This window comes from Bufo gargarizans, chromosome 8 (genome assembly GCF_014858855.1).
Source record: "Bufo gargarizans isolate SCDJY-AF-19 chromosome 8, ASM1485885v1, whole genome shotgun sequence".
NCBI classification, from domain to species: Eukaryota; Metazoa; Chordata; class Amphibia; order Anura; family Bufonidae; genus Bufo; species Bufo gargarizans.
Window position 1 is genome coordinate 180,099,976 of NC_058087.1, and position 26,987 is coordinate 180,126,962.

At 46.0% G+C, this 26,987-nt stretch overlaps 1 protein-coding gene across 1 annotated transcript in view; it reads left to right on the plus strand.

Annotated features, from left to right (window-relative positions):
* LOC122944728 (hexosaminidase D-like) overlaps positions 1-15,354 on the plus strand; it is a 31,067-nt gene extending 15,713 nt beyond the window's left edge. The window contains exons 5-14 of the mRNA XM_044303303.1: positions 1,611-1,698; positions 2,185-2,349; positions 3,320-3,503; positions 4,268-4,339; positions 10,396-10,600; positions 11,813-11,895; positions 11,970-12,048; positions 12,765-12,866; positions 13,861-13,950; positions 15,018-15,354. Coding sequence (XP_044159238.1) covers positions 1,611-1,698; positions 2,185-2,349; positions 3,320-3,503; positions 4,268-4,339; positions 10,396-10,600; positions 11,813-11,895; positions 11,970-12,048; positions 12,765-12,866; positions 13,861-13,950; positions 15,018-15,210 — 1,261 coding nt within the window. The 3' untranslated portion in view covers positions 15,211-15,354. The remainder of the gene's footprint in view (positions 1-1,610; positions 1,699-2,184; positions 2,350-3,319; positions 3,504-4,267; positions 4,340-10,395; positions 10,601-11,812; positions 11,896-11,969; positions 12,049-12,764; positions 12,867-13,860; positions 13,951-15,017) is intronic.
* Positions 15,355-26,987: the final 11,633 nt, after the last annotated feature.

The window sequence follows — 26,987 nt, forward strand, 5'->3', positions numbered from 1 at the left end:
CCAGAATATCAGAACAGATTAACAACATTAAAAAAGGATATGAAAAACCTACTGTATCTCAGCATTTTAAAATGTATCATTCCAGTGATCCATCAGGTTTGAGATGTCGCGATTCAATCTGTGAAGGAGGATTGGAGGGGAGGAGATTTTACATTAAAAATGTCAAGATATGAATCTAAAATGATTTATCAATTTGGATTGATGGAACCTTTGGGGCTCAATTCAGAAATGGAGATTTTTGGTTTCCTATCAGATAAAAGGTAGGGCGAGTGGTAGGTTTACACGACAGGTCATTGCCGGGCTGTTTAACCAGCGCAACAACATGCCCTGCATCCTCCCACTAGCCCTATAACGACTCAAGCCATTCTCATTTCCCAGTTGTTCTATGGCACGTTAAATGTACTTTTTTAAAACTTTTAATTTTATTATTTTCTATTTTTATTACTTGTATTTGTATTTTCTAACAAAAAGGTATGTAAAAATAAAGATCTCACTCAAATTGCAAGTCATATATAATATTAAAAAATAAATAAAATATATATATATATATATATATATATTATATATATATATTTTTATATATAATATATATATATATATATATATATATATATATATATATATATATATATATATATATTACAGAAAAGAGCTATGTATAACCTGCAAGGTCTGAATAGGACACAAAGCAGTCATTATAAGTATCACGAGATAAGAAGCTTTTTAGTATCATCTGACAAAGGAACATACTTTGAAAAATAACGCGTGAATGTGTGAAAACAAGTATTTATAAAGTCCCCGTATAAATTGCGGGGTCTGAATGAAATATAGAGTAACATAAAGGAAGACATAGAGCTATATAATATGTGCAATCAGGAAGCTGATATGTTTGTATAGGTGTATAATATGATTGCATATAAATCGCTAAGTCTGAATAACCGAGAAAGGAACAACAGACCATCTGTAGTCCGGTCCAGGTTTTAAATAAGAATACTGATTTGAGAAAGTCCGGTCCACATCTTAAAGATGTCGTTATCCCTAAATAGGGAATAATTTTGTCCCTCATTTTCATTATACATTTGTCCACTGAAGAAGCAGCCCAGGCGGTTTCGAAACGCGTTTGGAGAAATAACGCAGCAGTATATACAGAGCGCAAGAACCTATACGAAGAAGCAATCCATACAGCCACGCAACACAGTTGGCGTCTTAAAGCCTCCAACCCGCATGCGCTGGGAATAGGTGCCGGCACCAGTACACATACAGAAGCGTGGAAGTAAGCGGCCTGGGAGGCGAATCGTCACATACGATCAAAAGCACGTATGTAATAACCATCACCAAATACAGCAACCAACATATCCCCCCTAATTGATACTGTTATTGATCGCATATGTGAAAGTAGCCTTAAACATGGCACAGACACACAGGGCATCTAACCCACCCTCAAATACCACGCTTGCGCCCCATAGTGTCGGAAGGAGAAAGGAGCACCTCAAGCTGACGAGGGTACATGTTCCTTGTAAGAGGGCGTGCGTGCATTTTCAACCCTCTCGCCGTCAGACGTGGTGACTTGTATATTAACTGTGTATCTGATTCCCCTTTGCTGTTTGCAGTGAGGATGACCTGAAGAAGATTCTGCATCTTGCAGAGACTAACAACCTAGAAGTGGTACCACTCATGCAGACGTTTGGGCACATGGAGGTACGTGCTGCGTTACCGTAGGAAATAAAACATACTGTATTTTATACAAGGGTCCCACTAGAGACCCTCACAAGTGCTTGGACAGGCCGTCACTTTATTATAGTTGGACCCCAATGATCCTGAAAATCAAGGAGCTGCAAAATGGCAGCCCAGCCACCTGGCTGTGTAGGTAAGTGAGGCCGGCCCTGTGCACTCGAACATACCCCCTGTACAGCGAGTGGCCAGGAAAAACGGTGAAGGGGACACAGTCTAATATCGCTGCCCCTCCTTCATTCTTGTAATTAATGGTGGACCCAGTTACACCTCCACCGATCACGTAGTGAAGCCGATATGCCATCACGTTATAAGATAGGAAAACCCCTTTAAGTCTAACTCCATCCAGATATGAATCCTTACGTGCAGGTAACTGGTGTCCGTTTTTGTTTTTTTTTTGCTACGATAGGGGCAGTTTTACATAAGCTAAAATAAGCGCTTCCTTCTATACAGTACATCCTGAAGCACGACAAGTATAAAGCGCTGAGGGAGGTGGATCGTTACCCCAACAGCCTGAACCCTCACCATGCGGAAACCCTGCCGCTGGTCAAGATGATCCTCACTCAGGTTCTTGAAAAGCATCCAATGAGCAGTTGGGTCCATATTGGATCTGACGAGGTAAGAACACTTATCCTAGGAAGGTGCCGTTCACTTGCTTTCACCACACTGCTGTAAAGCGAACACATTGAGGACACTGCAGTATCATGTACTGATTTGGGGCTAATAATGCATGTCCGCCATGCCAGCAGCTGCATTCAGAGCTATCCTGGTTTGCCATTAGCTCTCAGATCCAACACTTCCCAGCACCCCCTGCTTGTTCAGTAGCTTTACAATGCATGTTCACAGCGGTGAACTGTGACCGATGTTAGGCCCCTAAATACATTACACTGTGGTTGGCTGAACCCACATTTCTGGGCAATCTCATGTGTATGGGGAGCTCCCATCTTTCCCTCAACAGATGTTACCAGGAGAGAGAAGGGTTGGGTGCACTGAAATCCAACCCACATCTGCCGTGGGGGCCCCTATACACATTACATGGTCGGCCTCTGCCACCAAAATCGCCAGGTTAACTAATGTGTATTCCCGGCTTAAAGGCATTTGCTGCAGGAGGTTCACTTTGGATTAGCGTCGCAATGCCATGGTCAAGAATGGAGCCAAGGATCGTCATCGGAAGAGTAGACAGGATGTGACATCTCAAAGTATGAGATAGGAGCGTAGTCAGGAATCAGCCAGAAGTCAGTACCAGGAGCAGTATTGAAAACGTGTAAGGCGGGAGCATAGGCAGGAGCAAAGCAAAGTTCAGGATTGATAGTCAAATAGTGATGGCCCTACAAAAACAAGAACGGGGTCAGGGACGATTACTTAAGTACCGGGTAATGCATGACGGAAAGCGGCACAAATATAAAATTGTAGCTCATGAGGTGCAGAGAGTATGATGTGATCAGAACAAGAAGGACGTCATTAAAGAGATGTGTTTTACAGGGTTTCTGAATATTATATATAGATTGATGCTGTAAATGTGGACTTGTGCCTTACCTTGTAGACTAGACCATCCATTATAACTACCTCCTATCCTCCATATCTATAGGTTTACCATCTGGGGGAAGGGCAGGACTCCAAATCCTGGCTAAACAGTAACAAAGGAGACCTGGGCAAGATGTTCCTGTATCACTTGAAGAATGTGGTCAGCTTCCTCCATGCTGAGTTCCCCGAGAAGAACCAGCTCATATGGGATGATATGCTGAGAAAGCTGAGCACAGAGAGCATACAGGGTAAGAGCCTATCGGAGCGAGAAGTGGGTGGAGCTATGACACACTGTATCCAATCAGATCATGGCAAAGATTGCAGCAGCAGCAGATGAGTGTGCTGAACATGGGGGGGAGGCAGTGACCTGTCCACTTTCTTTGACATGTTGCATGTACCTCACAAGGAGAGAAACGTACAAATGTGCAAGGTCACCAACTGTTAATGAAAGGAGCAAAAACCTACCGCGTCAGTGTTTTAAAAAGATGAGCGTGCTGATGTTAGGGCAGGAAGTGGTTATGTTTGTGAGGATAGGGCTGCGTGTGTCAAGTCAGCGCCATGAGGGGGTGATGGAGAAAAGTAGTAGGTCGTAAACTATATGTTTGTGTTTTGCAGCCAGTATATTTCAGGATATGAGCATGCTGGTTTTGCAGGAGGCAGTGACTTGCTTGTTCACAGTGAAAGGAGGCTCTCCAGCAGCACAGAGTATTTCAGCATATGAGTGTACTGATCCCGTAGCAGGCAGTGACTTGTCCAGTCATATGATCGTGCCTTATTAGGAAGGGAAGGGAGACCTAGTGGAAGAGAGCAAGGTGTAGTGATAGCAGGTCTCAAGCGTGCTGTAAGACACATAGGCTTTCCCTGTCAGTCAGGAGACCTCCATATGCATTAGATTAGTGGCAGATGCTGCCAATGTCAATCTGATTTGCTGACATGACTCTTGTGTAATAAGATACAACTATATCTGACGTCTTATATTGCTTTTCACTTGATGTCACACAATCTCTTGCAGCCTCCGGGATCACAAAGCACGTGTCTCCAGTTCTTTGGCTCTACCATGGGAATTTCAATATGGAGCAAACAGGTAAGACCTGAACCTCATCGTTCTTCTGATCGGTCGAGTATTGGGACATATTTCTACATTTAACATAAATGGATCTGTTTTGTGACGTAAAGAGTTTTCTAGGCTAGGGTGGTGCTCCCTGCAAAAAGCATATATGCAGATTAGCTCTCTTCCAAGAGAAAGTCTCTATAGATACCTTCACTAGGTGGCACTACAATGTAGTCAGTGCCCGACACCCTTTAACAGGCCTTGCAGCATGACTAAGGGTATCTGCCAAACCAAGCACTTTAAAGGGGTTATCCCATGATTGATGTAAAAATTGTTCCGACTCAATATCCTGACAATAAGCGTTGTGCTCAATGGTTCCATGTAACAATGGCAATCTGTATTGAACTGTGTACTTACTTCAGACTCTCATCAGACAGAGATTTACTCAACTGCTCAGGCATGTGTGAAGAATCCAGCTGAATTTATTCCAAGCTGAAATCTTGTAGTTATGCACCAAAACAGTAGGTGAAAAGATGATAATTTGGCAGAGTTGAGCAGCACATGAAAACACCCGTGCAGATATAACATAAAATGGCTACTATGGGCAAGAAGGAGGGAGGGGCAGCAAGAAGCGGGTGACATACAGGGAGACGAGAGGGACAAATGTATGCAGCAATACAATATAATGATAATGAACCATAAAGACATGAGACATGACACTCCCTGTCTGAAATCTTTAGATTTCACAATAATATTTCTGAGCAAAATGTTCTATATAAGTATGTGAACAATAACAATGGTATAGTCTAATTTACATTCTGGAACAGCAAATTTTGAAGAAAGTAATCCGGTAAGTTCCAGGGGAAACCCATCTTCGGATGGGGGAAGCCACAACATGCCGACACATCCACCAACCCACATTGTAATCCAGTGGAAATGTTTAAAGATGGAAATTCCTTATGGTAGGCTTCCTTCTTCAGGTAACATTATCTTCATACGAAGTTTCTTGCACTTCACACCGAATGACAGCTTCTCCTGCAAGTTCAATATCCACAACTGAAGGGTTATCCTTACGGTTGTGCCAACCATGGCAGCCTGAAGAGATATCCTTTGCACAAGATCGAGCAATGTGGATTAGACTTAGCAGTAGCTAGTACAAGAGATGACCGTCTTGAGAAACGCTCAAAGCAGTGTGTCTTGAGCCTTAATTTAGGAATCGCTGTAGTATAGAGCGTAGTTTGTAGGTCTGATTTCCACCAATTCATAACTGGCCTCAGCAGGTAATGAACAAAGGTCCTGAAAGAAGAAACTTGGGGGTGACAGCAACATGTGATCAATGAGGCCTGAAACAGGAGTAGACCTTTGTTCTGCGGTCAGCTAGATTGAGGTCGGTGGAGATGCAATGCCACTGTCCGGGAGTGGAGAAGCTTCTGAAGCGTTCAACTCTATAGCTAATGTATATGTAAAATTGTCTTGTCTGGTTGTATATGTATCCAAGTACAACCTTACTATCGGTGTAGAACGTAAATGAATCCGTAGTAGGGTCCATTTCATCCTTTATGACCTCAGCAACTTCTACCGTCAGGTAGACCACTGAAGCTATGGCCTCAATGGATGCCTCCGAGAAGACGTGGACTGCCTTTCTGACAGCAGCTGTAAGGGAAATAGAAACATAGCAACGTGGTACTTGACATTGCTCCAACACTTTTAAAGACTTGGGCTACTTTCACACTAGCGTTAATATTTTTCAGTATTGATCAGTCGTAGGTCATAGCTTCCGTTTTGTCCCCATTCATTGTCAATGGGGACAAAACGTATCTGAACCGAACTGAATGCTCCAAAATGAATTCCGTTCCGTTCTCATACCGGAGAGCAAACCGCAGCATGCCTAACCCTATTAAGTGTAGAACACCTAAAGGGGATGTCTCACTTCAGCAATAGGCATTTATCATGTAGAGAAAGGCTACTTGTATGATTTTTTTTTTTTTACTCAGTTAGTTTGCCCAGACTTAGATCTGTGTATGTGTGCTGCTCTCTGCAGAGTTCTGAGTGGCAATGGGGGGACTCTGCCCTAGGTCCCCCCAATGTCTCTGCTTTAGGTGCACGCCCATTAGTGCCACAGCTTCAGATGCCCCCACTCTAAATGCACCCCTAATATTTCCTCTTCTCCAGTTGGCCCCCTAATACCTCTGCTCCAGGATCCCCACTATTACCCTGCCTCAGATGACCCTAATGCCTCTGCTTTAGGTGCACTCGCGTCCGTAACAACCTGCTTTCTAAAAATTCCACACGATCTAACCTGTCAGATGGACATTGTAAACAACAAAAAATGAAAACGGTGCCTAAACAGCTATTTTTTGCTACCTTGCCTCACAAAAAGTGTAATATAGACCAACCAAAAATCATATGTACCCTAAAATAGTACCAACAAAACTGCCACCTTATTCCGTAGTTTCCAAAATTGGGTCTTTTTTTGAATTTCTACTCTAGGGGTGCATCAGGGGGTCTTCAAATGTGGCATGGCAGCTTAAAATTATACCAGTGAAATCTGCCTTCCAAAAACCATATGGCGTTTCTTTCCTTCTGCGCCCTGCCGTGTGCCCGTACAGCAGTTTATGACCACATATGGGGTGTTTCTGTAAACTACAGAATCAGGGCAATAAATATTGAGTTTCGTTTGGTTGTTAATTGCGTTGTTAGTGGGATTTTTTTTTTTATTCAAATGGAAAATCTGCCAAAAAAGCGAAATTCAGAAATTTCATCTTCATTTTCCAATAATTCTTGAGGAACACCTAAAGGGTTAACAAAGTTTGTAAAAATCAGTTTTGAATACCTTGAGGGGTGCAGTTTCTAAAATGGAGTCATTTTGGGTGGTTTCTATTATGCAAGCCTCACAAAGTGACTTCAGACCTTAACTGGTCATTAAAAAGTGGGTTTTGGAAATTTTCAGAAAAATTTCAAGATTTGCTTCTAAGCCCTCTTACGTCCCCAAACAATAAAATGGCATTCACAAAATGATTCAAACACGAAGTAGACATATGGGGAATGTAAAGTAATAACTATTTTTGGAGTTATTACTATCTATTATAAAAGTAGAGAAATTGAAATTTGCTAATTTTTCAACATTTTTAGTAAATTTGGTATTTTTTTTAAAGAAATTAAAATGAAATTTTTTGACACAATGCAATGCTAAGATTAAACTAATGATAACGAACCATGAAGAAAATCGCACATCATGCAGTACGTGACAATCTCTTTCTAACAAAGCTATAACGAGCCCTCTACCTCACATGGATCCAGAGATCTCCCCATTCATTGCTCCAATTGCTCTGCTAGATTTATATCAAGCTGGCAGCTCATGGGTGTGTCCTTTCTGCTGCAACTCATGTGGGCATTTCCCTTCTGCTGCAGCTCTCTCCCTATTACAGCTCAAGAGGCAGTTGAAGGATGGAACTGGGCACGTGCGTCCACCTCAGCAAAGTGGGCAAAGAAATAAGACAACAAACAGCAGGTGGCGCTATACACATACATTTCATTGAATAACTCAGTGGCTATACTTTTGGCTATATGCAATTGCAAAAGTATTCAGATCCAGGTGCTGGTTTGAAAAGTGCAGAATATTTTTCATGGGACAACCTCTTTCAGGTGGAGAATGCTCTTGGTGTTTGAAATATCTTTAGGCGTGATAAAGGTTCAGACATGCACTGTAGGGTAGCTACCTCCACTAGGTGGCACTGCCGACGGAGCTTTCTGGCTCTTGGAAGAGAGTTAATCTATATATGTGCCACATGGCAAGAATAGCGTATGTACTGTCCATCTAACCTCTATCAGATAAAGGCTGAAAATTGAAACGTGGCCCAAACAGAGGTAGAAACATGCGGGGATGGAGTGTATAATGCTGCCCCCTGCAGTCAGGGAGGAGTCTTTGTCTATTCTGCACAGTGTTAGCTATGTCTTTGTACGTTGCATATTAATGTTGGTTGAGATTTTCGGAGTCTTCTCTGCAGCCGCGTATTTGCTCTTCATTTCGCATTTAGACATTTTCTGTCCCGTCTTTTTTTGTATTTCTCGTATTAAAATAAATTCCTGATCCTAATGAGGTAGAGGCAGATTTTCTCGCTTTGTGAGCTCCACAGCCATGCAAAGCACATTAAACCGCTTATCACTGCGATTAGCTTGTAAGGAGGCTGAGGAGAACGACTTGGCGCCATCGCTAGTAAGACAGATGGAATGCGACTGGTTAGGCGAGGCCGAGGGGGACAATGCACGGTTGTTATCATCACTGGAGCCTGGAAATCTCAGTGTGAGTTGTACATTTACCAAGTGCAGGCAAACCTCTTTGAGTTGACCTTTTTATGGGAGTGGTCCTCTTAAAGAAGAAATTATACAGACTGAAGGTTAAAGTGTCGAAATCATGTTTGTTATGCTTGCCATCACATCGGCATATCACACAGGACCAGTCCAAGACTAGGACTTACTGTGCACAAGTAACCATGCAAAATGCAATACCATAGGTGTCTGCCTTTATTTCTTAGTTCCCATGGTGGCCCTTTCCTTTCCCAGTTCAAGACTGCCAAATGTTGGTCCCCAACAGGGCACCCCTCTAATTCTTGGTCTCCAACATGTCTCCCAGTCCCCACCATAGATCCCCTATCAATCCTAGGCCCCAGCAAGCCCTTCCCATAATTTCTAGTCCCAGAAGGGCTCTCTTCGCATTCCTCATCCTCATTATGGTTCCTCATCCTCATTATGGTTCCCCCTGTCATACATGTTCCTCAGTTATGGTGTTTTCTCTCATTCCTGGTCCCCAGCATGGCATCCCCCTCATTTCTAGTCCTCACCATGGCCCCCCTCTCATTCCTGGTCCCCCCCCCATGGCCCCCATCTCATTCCTAGCCCCCCCATCGCTCCCGATCTCATTCCTGGTCCCCCACCATGGCTCCCCTCTCATTCCTGGTCCCACACCATGGCTCCCCTCTCATTCCTGGTCCCCGACCATGGCTCCCATCTCATTCCTAGCCCCCCCCCATGGCCCCGATCTCATTCCTGGTCCCCCACCATGGCTCCCCCCTCATTTCTAGTCCTCACCATGGCCCCCCTCTCATTCCTGGTCCCCCCCCCCCTCATGGCCCGATCTCATTCCTCGTCCCCACCATGGCTCCCCTCTCATTCCTGGTCCCCCACCATGGCTCCCATCCCATTCCTGGTCCCCCACCATGGCTCCCCTGTCATTCCTGGTCCCTAACATGGCTCTCCTCTCATTCCTAGTCCAAGGCATTGCTTCCCCTCTTATTAACTGGTCCTCTACTAGGCTTCCCTCTCATTCCTAATCGCCGCCATTGCTCCACTCTCATTCCTGGCCCCCAGCATGGCTTCCCCTTATTTCTGGCTCCCACCATGACTCTACTCTTTGGCAGCACTCTTCCCTTCTCTGACATCCTCCACGTATGTCCCTTGCAAGTCTTCTGCTAACTCCAGGGCAGTAATGCAACACAACCCAGACCTGCGAGTAAGTCCAATGTATGGTCTTTTCAAAGGGGTTCTCACTGACAAATGTGCTTGTAAAAGAGGTCTTTGGTTGGATAGATGGGTGGTCTTTGGTTGGATAGGTGGTGGTTCCTTTCATACTTTGTTATGGATCCTTCTCTCATTCCTAGTCCCCACCATGACCCTACTCTTTGGCAGCACTCTCCCCTTCTCGAAGATCCTGCACTTCTGTCCCTTGCCAGTCTCCTGCTCACTCCAGGGCAGTGATGTGACAGAGCCCAGACCTGCATCCAGACAAGTTCACAAAGTCCAATGCATGATCTTATCAAAGGGGGTTCCTACTGAAAACTTTGCTAGAAAAAGTGGTCTTTGATCGGATAGATGTGTGGTCTGCTCTAGAGGGACAGCTTCTGTAGAATATAGAGGGTAGGAAAATCAGTCTAAAAAGAAGTGGTCTTCTGGGGAAGTTCCCCTGTACAGGGGTAATGGCAGCGGGGATGGCAGGACTGACCTTTATATAAAAGTACAGCCCTACCAGCCTGGGGCGCCTGCACTGAGAAGATCTTATATCTAATGGGAATATCTTATATTTCTGTTCTCAGAGTCCTTTATTTCTAAATATGAGAAAAGTGGATTTACAAATATTTGGTTTGCAAGTGCTTTTAAAGGGGCGTCCGGCCCAGCCCAGATGTGGACCCCGATGGACCTGCACATGAAGAACCACCAGGAGTGGAAGAAAGTCATCAACAGTATGAGAAAGTTCCCCAAGATCCACTACAGCGGCATTGCTCTGACCGGGTGGCAGAGGTCAGAAACCTTGCGGTGGTTGTGTTCAAAGGGTTATTCCCATCTGGGACATTTATGGCATATACACAGGAACACCTCTGGGACCCCGAATCTCGTCTTGTGTGTGTGCTGTGAATGGAGAGGTGGCTGGGCATGCACATCTATGGGAGTTCTGAAAATGGCCGAGCATGCTTACTCTCCTATTTCAGTACTCCCATAGTACTCTCACAGCAGCCATGAGACCCAGTGCTCAAGAAGGGTGGTCTCTGTGGATATGCCATAAATGTCCTTGTTCAGATTAACCCTTTAATCTCTTTGGCACTGCCCTGATATTTCTTTTACTAGAAATTTTGACATATTTCAATGACGCTCCTCTTGGGGCACAGACAAAAATGTCTAAAATTGAATCTTCACTTTTTAGAAGATCGAACAGGCAATTAAATGTTTTTTTTGTTAAAGGGGTTTTCTGAGTGTTTGAGGTGGGGGGGTATGACACCCGGCTCCTCTGCTGATCAGCTATCTGAAGAAACCCCAGCGCTCTGGTGGATGTTGCGGCCTTCTTGTCAAGCACAGCGCCGTCTATTGTATAGAGGCCGTGTTTGGTATTGCAGTCCAGGCCTATTCACATTTAATGGGACTGAGCTGCTCCTAGGCCGTGTGACTCCCACCTGAGTGCCCCAGCCTCTTCGAACAGCTGATTGACAGGGCTGTCAGGAGTCAGATCTCATCTATGGGAAATATTAGTGACCTATCCTGAGGAAAGGCCATCAATATAAAAATCTCGGACAACCCCTTTAACAGCTTCTGCTAACCTGACAACCCCTTGCGCTGTCTGGGATGTATGACTGCAGAGGGCAGCTTTCATCTTCGCTCTCATGATGTATAATAACTGAGAGTGGCATAAAATTGGCATCACATTATAGGCTTCAAAGTTCCCGAGCAGCTGCCAAGCCGCAGGCTACTTACATGTGTTGTATGAGATCCTGTACTGTAAATACATCCGTGTCTACATCATGTACTAACCCTGCGGCTCTGGGGTACATCGGGGAGTGTGTCCTGGTACTCCTGTACCGCTCGGCGCTCTCTTATGCCAGTGTCTTGTGCATTTACTGCCTGCTCGGCAGAGTATGATGCTTTGATTTGCTATATTGTGTTGATGATGTCATCATAGCTGGGAGGTTATTCCTCCGCTGTTCCCGTCACTGACTGACCGCTCATTGTCTGTCCCCGCAGGTACGACCATTACTCAGTGCTGTGCGAGCTGCTGCCGGTGGGCATCCCTTCCCTGGCTGTGTGTCTGAAGACTCTCAAGTACGGTAAGTGCATTCGCCGATGTCACCGAGACGCGGTGTCTAATTTGCAGCACTGTCACTTGCCTTCTCCCACGCAGGACAATTCACCGAGGAGGCCAAGAAGGACATTTCTCACATCCTGGGCTTCAGCAACATCAATGTAGAGAAAAACACTTGGTAATTACAACCTGCGTCTTCACTGCGTGTTATAACTCAAGGGGTTGTCCTGGATCAGGTAAAAAGTATCTGCAAATTTATTTCCAGAAACCGTGCCCCCGTTGTCCCATTGTTGTGTCTGGTATTGCAGCCATATTTATAGGGCATCTGTCAGCAGTTTTGTACCTATGACACTGGCTGACCCGTTACATGTACACTTAGCAGCTGAAGGCATCTGTGTTGGTCCCATGTTCATATGTACCCGCATTACTGTGAAAAATGATGTTTTAATATATGCAAATGAGCCTCTAAGAGCAACGGAGGCGTTGTCATTACACCTAGAGGCTCTGCTCTCTCCAACTGCTGCGCCCTCTGCATTTTGATTGACAGGACCAAGTGTGATGACATTTACACTGCCTGGCCCTGTCAAAGTGCAGAGGGCACAGCAGTTGCAGAGCCTCTCGGTGTAATGGCAACGCCCCCATTGCTCCTAGAGGCTCATTTGCATATATTAAAACATCATTTTTCTCAGCAATGCGGGCACATATGAACATGGGACCAACACAGATGCCTTCAGCTGCCAAGCGCACATGTAACAGGTCAGCCAGTGTCATAGGTACAAATCTGCCGAAAGATGCCCTTTAAGTGAGGCTGCAGTCCCAGTTCTCTATTTAATTTGAGGCTTCATAATTAGGTTTAGGGCAGAAATCTAATATTTGATGATTTGCTACTTGCAGTGAAGGGACCGGTGCATTTCCTGGAGCTGAAATTTATAACATGGTGAGAAAAATCCACAGTGATCTGAAAAATAAGGTCCGTGAAATCACTGAAGGAGACAGGTAAGGAATGAATGACAGCATCAAACTAATACAGGGGCGCTGGTGCCTGATGTATGAGCTGTGTGTTGGTTGTGGGTTAGAGAAGTCACTAGCAGCTTGTGATGAGGCAGAACTTGGTTTATTTGTATGGATTAAGTTCCAAACATCCAAGACATTTCAGCAAACTGTAACAGCAGCCATCTTGGTATAAAACGAGCGAGAGAGAACCAACAAGTTTTACAGATATACACAACTGGTAACCTTAACACACAGCGCCATCTACTGGTCACGTGATATTAATACACAATACTGTATATGGTGCATGCTGTTGTATCCCCAACACTGTGTGGCAGGGCATCACCACCACAACCTTCAGCATGGCACAGGGCAGTGCTTCTCAATATTTCTGAGCCAAGTACCTTATAGTCAACTGTGCTGTGCGATATGAGGGCAGTACGGGCATAACTGACGGACGTGGGCTGCACTATGGCGCAGACTGAAAACTTAGACCTCATTCTCCTGTCCATGTGTCATGATCATATTACACCGGAAACTTAAGCGGACATCTGTCACCAGTTTTATGTCTATCTGAGGGCAGTGTGAACTGGTGATTGAAACGCTGAGTAACTTGACCTGTACAGCTCCAGTGCGAGCCGGGTACTGGCGTCTGCGCAACAGTGCTCCAACGCAGAAGTCCCCTATAGGGCTATAGGGCCCAGCTGGTTTAAAATGCCACCTTAGAGGCGAGGTGCAGGTAGTGGCCCCTATGACGGAAGGACAAAACTTGTATCTGCAGGCGGAGTGGAGAGGCAGGGGATACAGTAAAGACCGTAATAATGCTGCGAAATATTAATCTGCTGGTTACGGCCTAGCGGGCCCCTTCTGGAGGTTTTCTGTAGGGCCCCATGGTTAGATTTTACTTGCATTGAAGCATCTTGTATGTATCATGTATTATATGCTATGAAGCACTTTTGTATTACAGTGTGATGATACTTTCTTTCTTTTTCTTGTGCAGTGAAATCAGTGGCTGGTTCTCGCGCTACCACAGGGCGCACCGATTTGGCAATCCGCATAAAATGGAGACATTCAGTGCAAAAATCTTAAAGTGAGTAAAAAAATAAAAATAAATCACACATGAGGAAATGTCATAGACATGTGTTAATAGATATCTTCCTTGTGTAGGTTAAAGGGGATCTCCAGGGCTTTAAATTGGATGGCCTATCTTTACTGCTAGCACCCCTGCCAAGCGGCTTTTGGGAAGGGGTGGTGGTGCTCTGCCGAGTTCATTGTTTGCCTGGTAAACAATAAAGGGGAAGTGGCACTAGCTGGAGAGCTGATCGGCCGACCTAAGGATGAGCCATCAATTTTGAAGTCCTGGAAAACCCCTTTAAGTTTACATGCCTTCTATGAGAATATAATCCCCAAGACAACGCTTCCTACAAATGTGATCATAGGTGCGGTGCATCATTTATCATTGTCTTACCTGTAGTGGCTGGATTCTGCCTGGTTACAAGACTCTGTATCCCTATGACAACACCTAAAGGCTGTGAACACTTTTTGGGGGCATTTTTTTAATTATCGCATTATACTAATTTTGAGCTAAAAAATATTTTTTTTCAATTGGTATTTATTAACAATGTTGAGCCCTTTTCTCTGTGCAGCCTTGAGATTCTCTAGTAGCAGGCTCTGTATTTTTACTGTGTTCCATCAGGCAGCTCAGCTAACGGCTCCTTATCTCTGATCTCTGACCTTAGAAAAATTCATTATAGCTCACTTCTTATTTTACTCATAAGAATGTGGCTTAAATAAGTGTTTTTGAGCTATTAGTAATTTAGAAATAAGGGTTATTAGATGACCGGCACAAAGTGACAGTGAAAGTACCATTCTCACAGCTAGGTAGAAGTTTACCTTTTATGACAAAGCTGCTGAATATTTTTAATAAAGACCAATTGAAAAAATGGTTTTAATCCCAATATGAGTAAAATGCAATCGTAAAAAAAAAAAAATTCCCCCGAAGGCTTACACAGCCTTTAACTGCAATACCAGAGACAGCCTATATACATAAGTGGCGCTGTTTATGTAAAATTAAAACATAGGCCGAATGGCCAGAAATAACAGCATGACCCCCAGGTAGCGTGATGTCCTTCATGAACCTCTTCCATTCTCTTCCAGAGCCAATGAAGAATGGGAATCCCACATACAGGCCCTGCGATCCGAGCTCGATTCCATCTATTTCCAGGACACGGTGGAAGAGTGGATGGAAGAGAATGTGAATCCGTACATGGATTCCCTACGAGAACTGGCAAAAGATTTCCAGGAGATTCTACCACTCAATGCCCGCCCAAAGGTCATGGTGACAAAGTGAAGGACACCGGTTCCCGCCTAGAACACTGCAGACTGGAATTTGCTTGAAATCGGAACCAGGCAAGGGTGACCCGTGCCATACACTGAACAAAAGCAGGGGTCTGGGAACGGCCTTTACTCCAAATTATACAGTCAGTAGTAGCTCAGGACTAGAGATGAGCGAACTTCTGTTTTAAGTTCGGCGTCTAAAGTTCGGCTTCCGGTTAGCGGAGAATCCCGATCTGGATCCGGATATGGATTCCGACTTCCGTTGTGGTCCGTGGTAGCGGAATCAATAATCGGCCATTATTGATTCCGCTACCACGGACCACAACGGAAGTCGGAATCCATATCCGGATCCAGATCGGGATTCTCCGCTAACCGGAAGCCGAACTTTAGACGCCGAACTTAAAACAGAAGTTCGCTCATCTCTACTCAGGACTGTCTCCTGCATTATACTTTATGTACATTCCAAAATGGCTGCCTGCCGTGCATAGAAACATAGAAACATAGAATGTGTCGGCAGATAAGAACCATTTGGCCCATCTAGTCTGCCCAATATATCTGAATACTATGGATAGCCCCCGGCCCTATCTTATATGAAGGATGGCCTTATGCCTATCCCATGCATGCCTAAACTCCTCCACTGTATTTGCAGCTACCACTTCTGCAGGAAGGCTATTCCATGCATCCACTACTCTCTCAGTAAAGTAATACTTCCTTATATTACTTTTAAACCTTTGCCCCTCTAATTTAAAACTGTGTCCTCTTGTGGTAGTTTTTCTTCTTTTAAATATGCTCTCCTTTACCGAGTTGATTCCCTTTATGTATTTAGCAGTTTCTATCATCTCCCCTCTGTCTCTTCTTTCTTCCAAGCTCTACATATTAAGGTCTTTTAATCTTTCCTGGTAAGTTTTATCCTGCAATCCATGTACTAGTTTAGTAGCTCTTCTCTGAACGCTCTCTAGAGTATCTATATCCTTCTGGAGATATGGCCTCCAGTACTGCGCACAATACTCCAAGTGAGGTCTCACCAGTGTTCTGTACAGCGGCATAAGCACTTCACTCTTTCTACTGCTTATACCTCTCCCTATACATCCAAGCATTCTGCTTGCATTTCGTGCTGCTCTATTACATTGTCTTCCCACCTTTAAGTCTTCTGAAATAATTACTCCTAAATCCCTTTCCTCAGATACTGAGGTCAGGACTGTGTCGAATATTCTATATTCTGCCCTTGGGTTTTTACGTCCCAGGTGCATTATCTTGCACTTATCCACATTAAATTTCAGTTGCCAGAGTTCTGACCATTCTTCTAGTTTTCCTAAGTCCTTTTCCATTTGGCGTTTCCCTCCCTGCCAAGGTGACATCCCGCTGCATTCCAGTTCATACACAGCAGAAAAATCATATAATCAGGTGTCTAACCATGCCGATAACAAAAAGATTTTTTTTTTTAATAAGATCCTGACTACTAATATCTTGCCCCTCGCAATTTGGTCAGAAAAAAAGCAAAAAACAAAACTATAGAAGACCACCCCCATTATCCAGACCACATTTAGGCCTCATGCACTTGACCGTGGTTTGGGTCCGCATCCGAGCAGAACATGTTCTATTCTTGCCCATAGGATAGGGCTGCTCTACTGAGGGCTGGACGTCCCTCCAAAATGCGGTTTCTTTGTCTTGCGGATCCGCTATTTGCGGACTGCAAACAATGGACACGGTTGAGGCCTTACTGTGACCAATTTTTGGTACCACCATAAATTATGCATGCTAATCATCATCTTTGACATCGCCTCCCCCCCCCCCCCCCTCCGAAGACCACTTTTCAATGGAGTTTTGGGTGATTTTATCTTCTCTGCTTCTTATATTTTTTTAAATTGTTAAATTAATTGACATACATTATGTAAATTTAGTATTTTTAATGCTGTTTTGTGTTGGTTTAAATAAATCCTATTTTCTTAATTAACTTGCAGTTTATTCAGCGTTGCTCACAACTTATTACATGCGTCCAATCTGCTATCAACAGCTCAGGCCTGGATAGGATGAAAGGTCCATAGAGGGCACCAGAGAGGCATTCACACTGGAGCCTTTGGGGCAAATACACCAAATTTCTGCTCTAGGGTGTGCTCACACGCAGTGTATTTTCTGTCCTCCAGCATATTACAGTAGCAGCAAAATGGGTGAGATTTGAACGTGCAGTGGGAAAAAAAATCCATGCGGACGCTGACCTGCTCTGTGGGTTGTAAATCTGAAGCAGGTCGATGTCTTGATTTTTTTTTTTTTTGTACATGCACATTTCTTTTTAGCTATAGGCTATGCTTTTAAATATTTTTAATTTACAATGTAATTCCCTGTGGAGTAAAGACTTTGGCTGCAAAATGTGCTGCCTATTAAAAAGGCATCTGTCAGCAGTTTTGTACCTATGACACTGGCTGACCTGTTACATGTGCACTTGGCAGCTGAAGGCATCTTTGTTGGTCCCATGTTCATATGTGCCCGCATTGCTGAGAAAAATGATGTTTTATTATATGCAAATAAGCCTCTACAAAACTGCTGACAGATGCCCTTTAAAGGGATTTTACTGGACTTCAAGATAGGTCATCAGTATCAAATCGGTGGCAGGCCAGCACCCAGAACCCCACCAATCGGTTATCTAAAGCATCTGCTGGAAACTATACAGTGGACGGAGCTGGAGGGAAAAGGCTCCCTCCACCTTGCAGTGGCCATTCTGGGGTACTGCAGCCCAGCTCCCATTCATTTGAAAAAGAGCTAAAATAGAAAATTCAATTGCTGGAAACTATAGATTTACTATATAGTTTCTGGTGCTGACGGCTGCCCAAAATAGCTAATCAGTGGAGGTACCTGGTGTCAGACCTGAGGATAGGTCATCAATATCCATCCACAAAACGTCCTGGAAAACTCCTTTTAAGGGTGTTCACATATGCTGTTTATAGTCCCATTCATACAATTGGGGTAAAACTGCTTGGGTTTTCAGGACATGCTGCAGTTTTTACATACTTATTTGCAGGAGCAGCACCAACCATAAAATATAAAATTCTTCTCCTGCAGTACCAACACTGACCACAGTGTGGCAGTATTACTCCTTCCTCACAACTGTATAAGACCAAGTATGACAGCAAATCTGTCCTGAGGGGCAGCTGAGAGGAGTCGGTGTAGCACAGAGAATGGCGACTGACGCGTCTCCCTGCTCCTTACCCTACCCCCATTCCTGCAAGACAATGGAAAGTATTATCCCTTCCTTACTTAATGATAATTATTATGAACACACTCAGGCTGCCAAGACCTCTTATTACTTTAACCCGGCATTTATAATGCTTTCTTCTATTATGTGGAAAACAAACAGGCTGAAGACCGTGAGCTCTGACTCCCCCCATAGAAGCCCCCCATCCGTCTCCAGATGTTCTTATATCTTTGTGATAGAGCACAATTATAACGCTCCGTAGCCGTAATCCACTATGTTATTACGCTCTGTATAGATCAACTAAACAGTCTGTGCAAAACTGATACAAGGGCTTAGGAGGTGGAGCATGACACAAAGATACATAGAACATCAAAGAGAGAATCTGAGTCATGCTCCACCCCCTCAGACACTGCACTAGACCTAATGCAATGTCTAATCATAGCACCCTATGGTACCTGTACGGAACAAGGTCATATCTAGACTGTCGTCACAGTAGGGATTTATACAGGAATCATGGCAAGACTTAGAATAGTTAGTGTCCATCATTCAGCTTTTTGGTCCAGAATTCTGTGATAAATTACATAATTCTGTCTCCCTGTAGTGACCACTGGGGGGAGCTCACAGCATATGGATTTATACAACTGTATAAATCTGTGTGCAATGAGCTCCCTCTAGTGGCAGCTAGCTGCATTGACAGTGTATGGGGGCTGTGTGCAGTGAGCTTCCCCTAGCGGCAGATAGCTGCTATGACTTTGTATAGAGGCAGTATAAATCTGTGTGCAGTGAGCTCCCCCTTGTGGCAGGGTAAGCAGTTCAGTGCTGTGCTCTCTCCCACCATGGACCCCATAACGGCCTGCTACAATGGTAGGCACACCACCGTCTCTGTGTAAATAGATACTCTGCTGTGTTACTATATGCAGAGCCCAGGCAGGCGACCGTTAGATTCATCCCAGCTGTCCCTATAGGAGCGCAGCGCCCGCCCTGCCCTATCCGTGCTGAGATCATTAATGCCGTCAATCTGTGCTGCATCTACAAGAGCTCATCTGAGCTGTATCGATTTGTACTGATCCCGATCTGTGAAAGGCATGTGGAGGCTTTATGTACAAAATCCTATCTATCTCATCTATTTATCTCATATCTTTCTCTCTCTCATGTCTATCTATCAAAATCAAATCCGCTTTATTGGCAGGACTAAAAAACGTAATACATTTTAGCATTGCCAAAGCAAGTGGGGAATAATTGGGTAGGGCTGGGGGATGGGGACACGTCCAGGGTGGGGATATAGGAGTCCATGGTATATCAGGCTCCTCTCAGTCTATGGCAGGCAGTAATATATTGTGCTGCTATGGCCGCTGTGTTCTCCTCTTCCCCCAGCAGTATGGAGAGTCTCTCTTCCTCATCCATGGAGGTGAAGTCTGGGCAGAGATCAGACAGTCTCCTGAAGTCAGTCTCCCTCACTGCTATTTGGGGCACCGCAGCAGGAAATGAGCCTCATCCTCCACGGCCTCCTGGTCGCACAGCTGGCACAGTCTGCTCTCCCTGGGCATGTACCTCTGTGGGTGACGCCCGGATTCAATGAGCAGGCTGTGGGCGCTCAGTCTGTGCCGGCTCAGGATCTGTCGGTCTCTTGGATTGGGGAGTTTCTCCAGATATGGGGCCAGTTTGTGCTCCCTCTGCAGGCTCTGGTATACGGTCAGCTTCTGTGATGTTCGTATGTCGTTCCTCCAGACTCTGATATACTCCTCTTTGCCCTTGTGTATCGTCCTCTGGATTTCGCCCTTTGCCAGGCTGTATTGGTTGGTGGCTTGGGCAGGCTGGGTTTGGGTGACTTGTTGCAGGGTGCTTTGTTTTTCTGGGGCTTCTTGGTGTAGCAAGGCTTTGTGATGGTAGGAGCTGGGACTGCTGCTAGGCAGATGGGCTCTGAATGATGGCGCCCTCTTCTGGACAGCAAAGTAGAGTGGGAATCTGCCCAGTTCTGCTCCACAGGCGCTGCTTGGGGTGCTCCTGTGGACCTGGAGAAGGTGTTGGCAGAGTTCTAGGTGGAATAGTTCTGTTGGCCCAAAGTGCCACTTTGCCCGGTCTGGGAATATGTCTGGGCCCCAGACTTCGCTGCCATACAGGAGGATTGGGACGATGATGGTGTCAAGGATTGTAAGCCAGACGGTCACTGGTGCCTTAAGATGATACAGACGCCTTCTGATGGCAGAGAAGGTTTTGCTCGCCTTGTTTTTCAGTGTTTCCATGGCTTTCTTAAAACTCCCTGATTGGCTGATTCCTAGGCCCAGGTCGGTGTAGCTGTCGGTTTCTGAAAGTGGACAGTTGTTTAGCAGGAAGGGAGGACGCCCGGCTGCTTTCCGGTTTCTTCTCTGGAACACCATGATGTTGGTTTTCTTTGGATTGATGGGCAGTGCCCACGTGTTACTGAACTTCTCCAGGATCTTCAGGTTATCTTGGAGACCTTTCTCAGTTGGCGATAGTAACAGAAGATCATCTGCATTAAAGGGAACCTGTCACCTGAAAAAGACAATTTACACTAATCACAGTACCTTAAAGTATCTCTCATAGTGTGCCCAAAGATGTATTCATTTCTTCTTTTTGCGTTGTGCTGTCTCATAAAATCGACTTAAAAAACTGTGTGTGGCACCTTTTTGAAGTCGTGCTGAAGTCACGGGGGCAGCGGCCTCCTTGACTCAACCGTCGGAAAATCCCGCCCCTATCCCGCTCCTCCGCATATTGATGGACATTTTTCCCTGTAGCCGTGACCGCGCTCTTCTCGCGCATGCGCATCCTGCCGCAGCGCGATCCTGGCTACGGCTCCCTCCCTGGCATCTGCATGTTCACTGCGCCTGCGCTGCAGTGCAAGCAGACAGTGATCGCGCTCACGCCGCAGGGGAGAAGCAATGAGCGCGCTGTATAAAACGGCGCAGGCGCAGTGAACATGCAGATGCCAGGGAGGGAGCCGTAGCCGGGATCATGCTGCGGCAGGACGCGCACGTTGCATGCGTGAGAAGAGCGCGGTCACGGCTACAGGGAAAAATGTCCATCAATATGCGGAGGAGCGGCTTATCCGACGGTTGAGTCAAGGAGGCCGCTGCCCCCGTGACTTCAGCACGACTTCAAAAAGGTGCCAAACACAGTTTTTTAAGTCGATTTTATGAGACAGCACAACGCAAAAAGAAGAAATGAATACATCTTTGGGCACACTATGAGAGATACTTTAAGGTACTGTGATTAGTGTAAATTGTCTTTTCCAGGTGACAGGTTCCCTTTAAGGAGAAATTTCACCTCTGTGTCATGGAGGGTGAGACCAGGTGCAGAGGAGGACTCCAGGGCCGCAGCTGTAACGCCCTAGAGCAGGCATCCTCAAACTGTGGCCCTCCAGCTGTTGTAAAACTACATCTCCCACAATGCCCTGCTGTAGGCTGATAGCTGTAGGCTGTTCGGGCATGCTGGGAGTTGTAGTTTTGCAACTGCTGGAGGGCCGCAGTTTGAGGATGCCTGCCTGCTACTGACATTACAACTTTTGCACCCCGCTACTGTCTTTATTGGTTAACCTAATGTCATTCTATGCATTTATTTCCAGATCCTATATAATGTGCATATCTCTTTCCATGTAACTGTTATGTAATATGCCTGGTTCACCAGCAGATGGCAGCATAAATGGCAGAGCTATAGTTACATAGAGTTGAACCTTTCCTACCATTCTAACACCCCCCTCTGTGGTGTGGTGGGTGTGTCCGACTGGCTGCAGGAAGGGTGGGGACCAGTTAGTGGCAGTTTAGGTCTTCCCTAGACAGGGGTAGGGTGTGCAGCAGGTGCACATCCCTGTTGGACGTGGCCTTGCCCAGGCCAGCTGGAGCACCTTCAGCTCAGCTGGATTTGGAGACAGAAGCTGGAAGCCTCTGAAGTCAGGAGTAAAGTTCCCTGGACCAGTTTAGAGACAGACTACAAACAAAGAAGTTGCAGCCTTCAGCTAAAGCTAAGTTTACAGCTACCCTGACAGTACAGCAGAGCCAGAGAGCAACAGACATAGCAGAGAGGAGTTTGCCTGGCACAGTTAATGCCAAAGCCTGCTGGGGACCAAGATAAAGTCTGTAAACTGTTTGGAGAAACGTTTATGCCAAGTAAAGCTGCTTTTCAACTTCATCACAAAGTCTGGACTCAATTTATTCTTCATCCCATCATTCAACTACCCCCTTTGTCTGCTTCGGACGACAACACCTGGGTTCCAGGGTATCCAGGTAGGAGTACTGTGACACGTGCAGCAACCATAAAGGTTATTATAGGCTACCCTACACCACTCTGGTATTCCTACATCTGGGAACCATCCACAGTATCACTAAAAGGGGCCCTGAGCCCTTGTTGCTTCACTGCAACTGGCGTCACGAAAAACATTTACTTTAAGGGTACATGCACGCGTTCAGGATTCATGTGCGGAGAATCAGCACTGAAATCTGTAGGTGTTCGCAGGCAAATCTGTGCGGTCAATCTGCATCAATTGGTGTGGATTCGGTGCAGATTTTCCGCATGCAGATTTTACTAAGTGAATGAAGAAAATCCGGTCAGGAAAATAAAATAAATTGACATGCTGCGGATTTTAAAATCCACATCGCGGGTCAAAATCTGTGCAGGATAAAATCGGCATCATGTGCATTGAGAATTTTAAATTCTCATAGAATACAATGTACATGACCTACGGTGCGGATTTTCCCGCACACAAATCCGCGCTGAAAATCCGCATGCAATCCTGATAGTGTGCCTTTAGCCTAAGAAACCCGTGGCCGTTGCACCGCCAGCAAATTGATATAGATGTTAAACAGGGTTGGACTGAGGCTGCAGCCCTGTCTGACCCCTCGGCTCTGCCGGAGATAAGCCGTTCTCCTCCCATTCACCTTCATGCTGCATCTGTTCTCAGTATAGGAACTTCTGATGACATCATATGTTTTTCCTCCTATTCCGCTTTCAAGAAGTTTCAGGAATAGGCAAAAGCCTTCTCAAAGTCCACAAAGCAGGCATAGATCTTTCCATGCTTTGTATTGTGGACATGGCTCTTGATGAGGCCCTGCAGGGTGTAGATGTGGTCCGTGGTGCGGTGGTTTGGTATGAAGCCTGCTTGGCTTCTGCTGAGGATGTTGTGCCGGGTGAGGAAGCTGAGGATCCTCTTATTCAGGATACTGCTGAGGAGTTTCCCCAGGTTCTGCTGACACATATCCCTCGATAGTTGGCTGGGTCGTACCTGTCTCCGCTCTTGTGTATGGGGGTGAAGATGCCCTGGTTCCAGCTCTGGGGGAAGTAGCCGGCTCTCAGCACAACATTTTCTATCTATCAATAAAGCTTTATTGGCAGGTCTAAAATTATACATTAGGTTTGCCAAAGCATGTGGGAAATAGGGGGTTGAGGAATGGGGACACACCCGGGGTCGGTGTATAGGAGTCCGTGGCGTATCATGACAGGACAGGATGTCAATAGCACAAAATAGTGATTATTGGTTATATTAAAACATAACTTTTACTATAGAAATTAAAAGGTAGGCCCTAAATGTGAAATTGATAAAATCAGGAGAGCGGCGGTGGTACAGGTCAATGTGTGCGACGGCACCCAAACAGTTGATGAAATAAAGCAAGGTGCTCGGCGGCACCTGGGATGAAAACCGTACTCCTACCGCTCTATCGTCGAAGTCCAGGGTGCGTCCTGATGACACCGGAGTGAATGACTCCAAACCGGACACTCAGCTGCTGGAGGTGGCGGGGTCGGAGCAACCCTAATTAGACCCTATGGTATGATCTAGGGCTTCCCCTAATAACTAATTAGAGTAGCAGCCTAACCACAGGGCACTCGTCCTTAAAAGGGCGACCCCGTCAGGAACCTCTCCCTGTGAACTGGCCCTAATCTAGTCCCGCTCCCTACATACGCGTTTCATATCTCCGAAATCCTCAGGGGAAATTTAACTAGGACTTTTTAAAACAGAGACGATCGGGTGATAGCAATTATAACACACCCATATGATCGTCTGTAAACTATATGGACTGCTGGAAGGAGTACTGGATAAAGCTCCTCAACTACAATACGGGCATCCGACTAGCCGCGGGCAATAAGTCGCACCCGCGCTATGTTTAGCGCCAGTTTTGAAATGCCAGATGAGGCAATAACCTGTCCAGCGTATCGCATCAAGGCGTGTAACGAAACAAGGTCTACTGCGCATGCGCGGTGATTTAGTACCTACGTATCATAAATGATGCTCGTGCGCACATGCGCAATGACTCGGCCGCTCTGCAGGAATCTCCAAGGACGCTGCTCAAGCTAGGTGACGTATTAACAGGCCGATCAGCTGACACTGATTGCCAGGAGTCCCGGGCGCGTCCCCAGCAACCGATCGCGAAATGGTCGTTTAATATAGACCATATTAAATCAAAAGAAATTTTCGGCGTTTATATGTATAAAGAGACCTAGACTCAAGGTTATAGAATCAGATCCTATAGAGGGTCACAGTAAATTAGCCAAAGGAGTCACGGTATCAGATCACTGGGATATGAATTATAATTGAGCATTGTCCAACTACAAAGAGGAGTGGAAATGTACGCACATTTTAAACCTAGATGAGGGATGTGTCCATTGGTAATCCGTACATACATAGTGCCCGGGTATTGATACATAGAGTAAGACATACAATCCTACCTATGTCATTACTGTAGAGATGGCTTTAGGGGAGGTTTCGAAGCTGTTCATTCAAACCGGTAGGTGATACAGTGCGCAGCCGAAAGATCCATCGGGTCTCGTGCTGCAAGAGTATACAGGACAGGATGTCCCTCACTGCTGAGTATTTGGGACAGTATATCAGGAAGTGGGCCTCATCCTCCACCGCCTCCAGGTGGCACTGCTGGCACAGTCTGCTTTCTCTAGGCATGCAGCTTTGTCAATGCCATCCGGATTCGACGGCCAGGCTGTGGGCGCTCAGTCTGTAGCAGGTCAGGATTTTCCAGTCTCTGGGGTTCCCTAGTTTCTCCAGATATGGGGCCAGTTTGTAGTCTCTCTGCAGGCTCTGGTACACCGTCAGCTTCTCACCTCCTTCCTCCATTCACTGACGTATTCCTCTTGTCTCTTGTTTACTGTGTTCCTGATCTCGGCTTTTGTGAGGTGGTGTGGGGTGATTATCTGGTCGGGCTGAGTCTCAGTAAGTTGATTTTGGGGCTTTGCCTTGCCTGGGATACCTTGGTGTAGCAAGGCTTTATGGTGATGGTCACTACTATCATGTAGATGGCCCCAGAATGATAGCGCCCTCTTCTGGATTGTAAAGTGTAGAGGGAATCTGCCCAGCTCCCCTCGACAGGCACTGTTAGAGGTGCTCCGATGGACCTGGAGGAGATGTGCAACACGCCAGACCTGCAGGGGATGACGAAGTGAGGTCACGGTTATGGGCAATCGAGGGTACTCACTATATTTGAAGAACCCTGGGCAGGCGCGTGGCAGTGAAGGAGAGGTAGACACAGTTCCTCTGGGGCACGCTCTGTAGATAGGGACCAGGCCTGATGGTAGATGAGGTGCCCTGGATGTTACAGGTATTTTGTGTGCCTGGGGCAAGGTCCCTGTGGTATTCGTGACGCCAGTGCCTTTGGACGGTGGCACGCCGGTTGGTGGTTGGAATGATGGAGGTACACAAGTATATAGTGAACCAAACGTAACTTTACTGAACAATCCAACTTTGTACAGCAGGTAGGAGTACAGTCTTTCAAACACAGTTCCACAAGGAGGCTTATTCACAAAATGGCAGGCAATATTCATGCAAGATACGCAGAGGGTAAACTTCACAAGCACTCAGCAGCAGGTTGTACCTTTCCTCAGAATCAATGTACACTGTCCTTTCTAGAACTCCTGCTCTGGCTTTATCTCCCAAGGCCCGGATGCCTAAAAGGGTGGCTTAAATCCTTGGTTACTTTCTTCCTCAGGTATTAGATTCTTGCTGCACTTTCTAGTGTGATCTGCCCATCAGGGTCACTTAGCTTACCCTGGATCGCCTTCCCTTGTAAGGTGGATTACTGTGGGTTTTCTCCCAGGAGGTTGGATCCTGCAACTGGGGTATCTTCAGAGCTAACTAATAGTGATGAGTGAACTTCTGTTTTAAAGGGGTTGTCCGGGTTCAGAGCTGAACCCGGACATACCGTTATTTTCCCCCCGGCAGCCCCCCTGAGCCTAGCATCGGAGCATCTCATGCTCCGATGCGCTCCAGTGCCCTGCGCTAGATCGCGCAGGGCACAGGCTCTTTTGTTTTTAATAACACACTGCCGGGCGGTAACTTCCGGCCAGCAGTGTGTTCGGTGACGTCACCGGCTCTGAGGGGCGGGCTTTAGCTCTGCCCTAGCCGTTTTACTGGCTAGGGCAGCGCTAAATCCCGCCCATCAGTGCCGGTGACGTCACCGGGGTTCCTGTCAGCTCCATGGAGAGCCCGGTACGTCACCGGAACTCTGAAAAATGCCTTTGCCCTGCGCGATTTAGCGCAGGGCAAAGGAGAGCATCGGAGCATGAACTGCTCCGATGCTCATGTCAGGGGGGCTGCCGGGGTGAAAATGGAGGGATGTCCAGGTTCAGCTCTGAACCTGGACAAC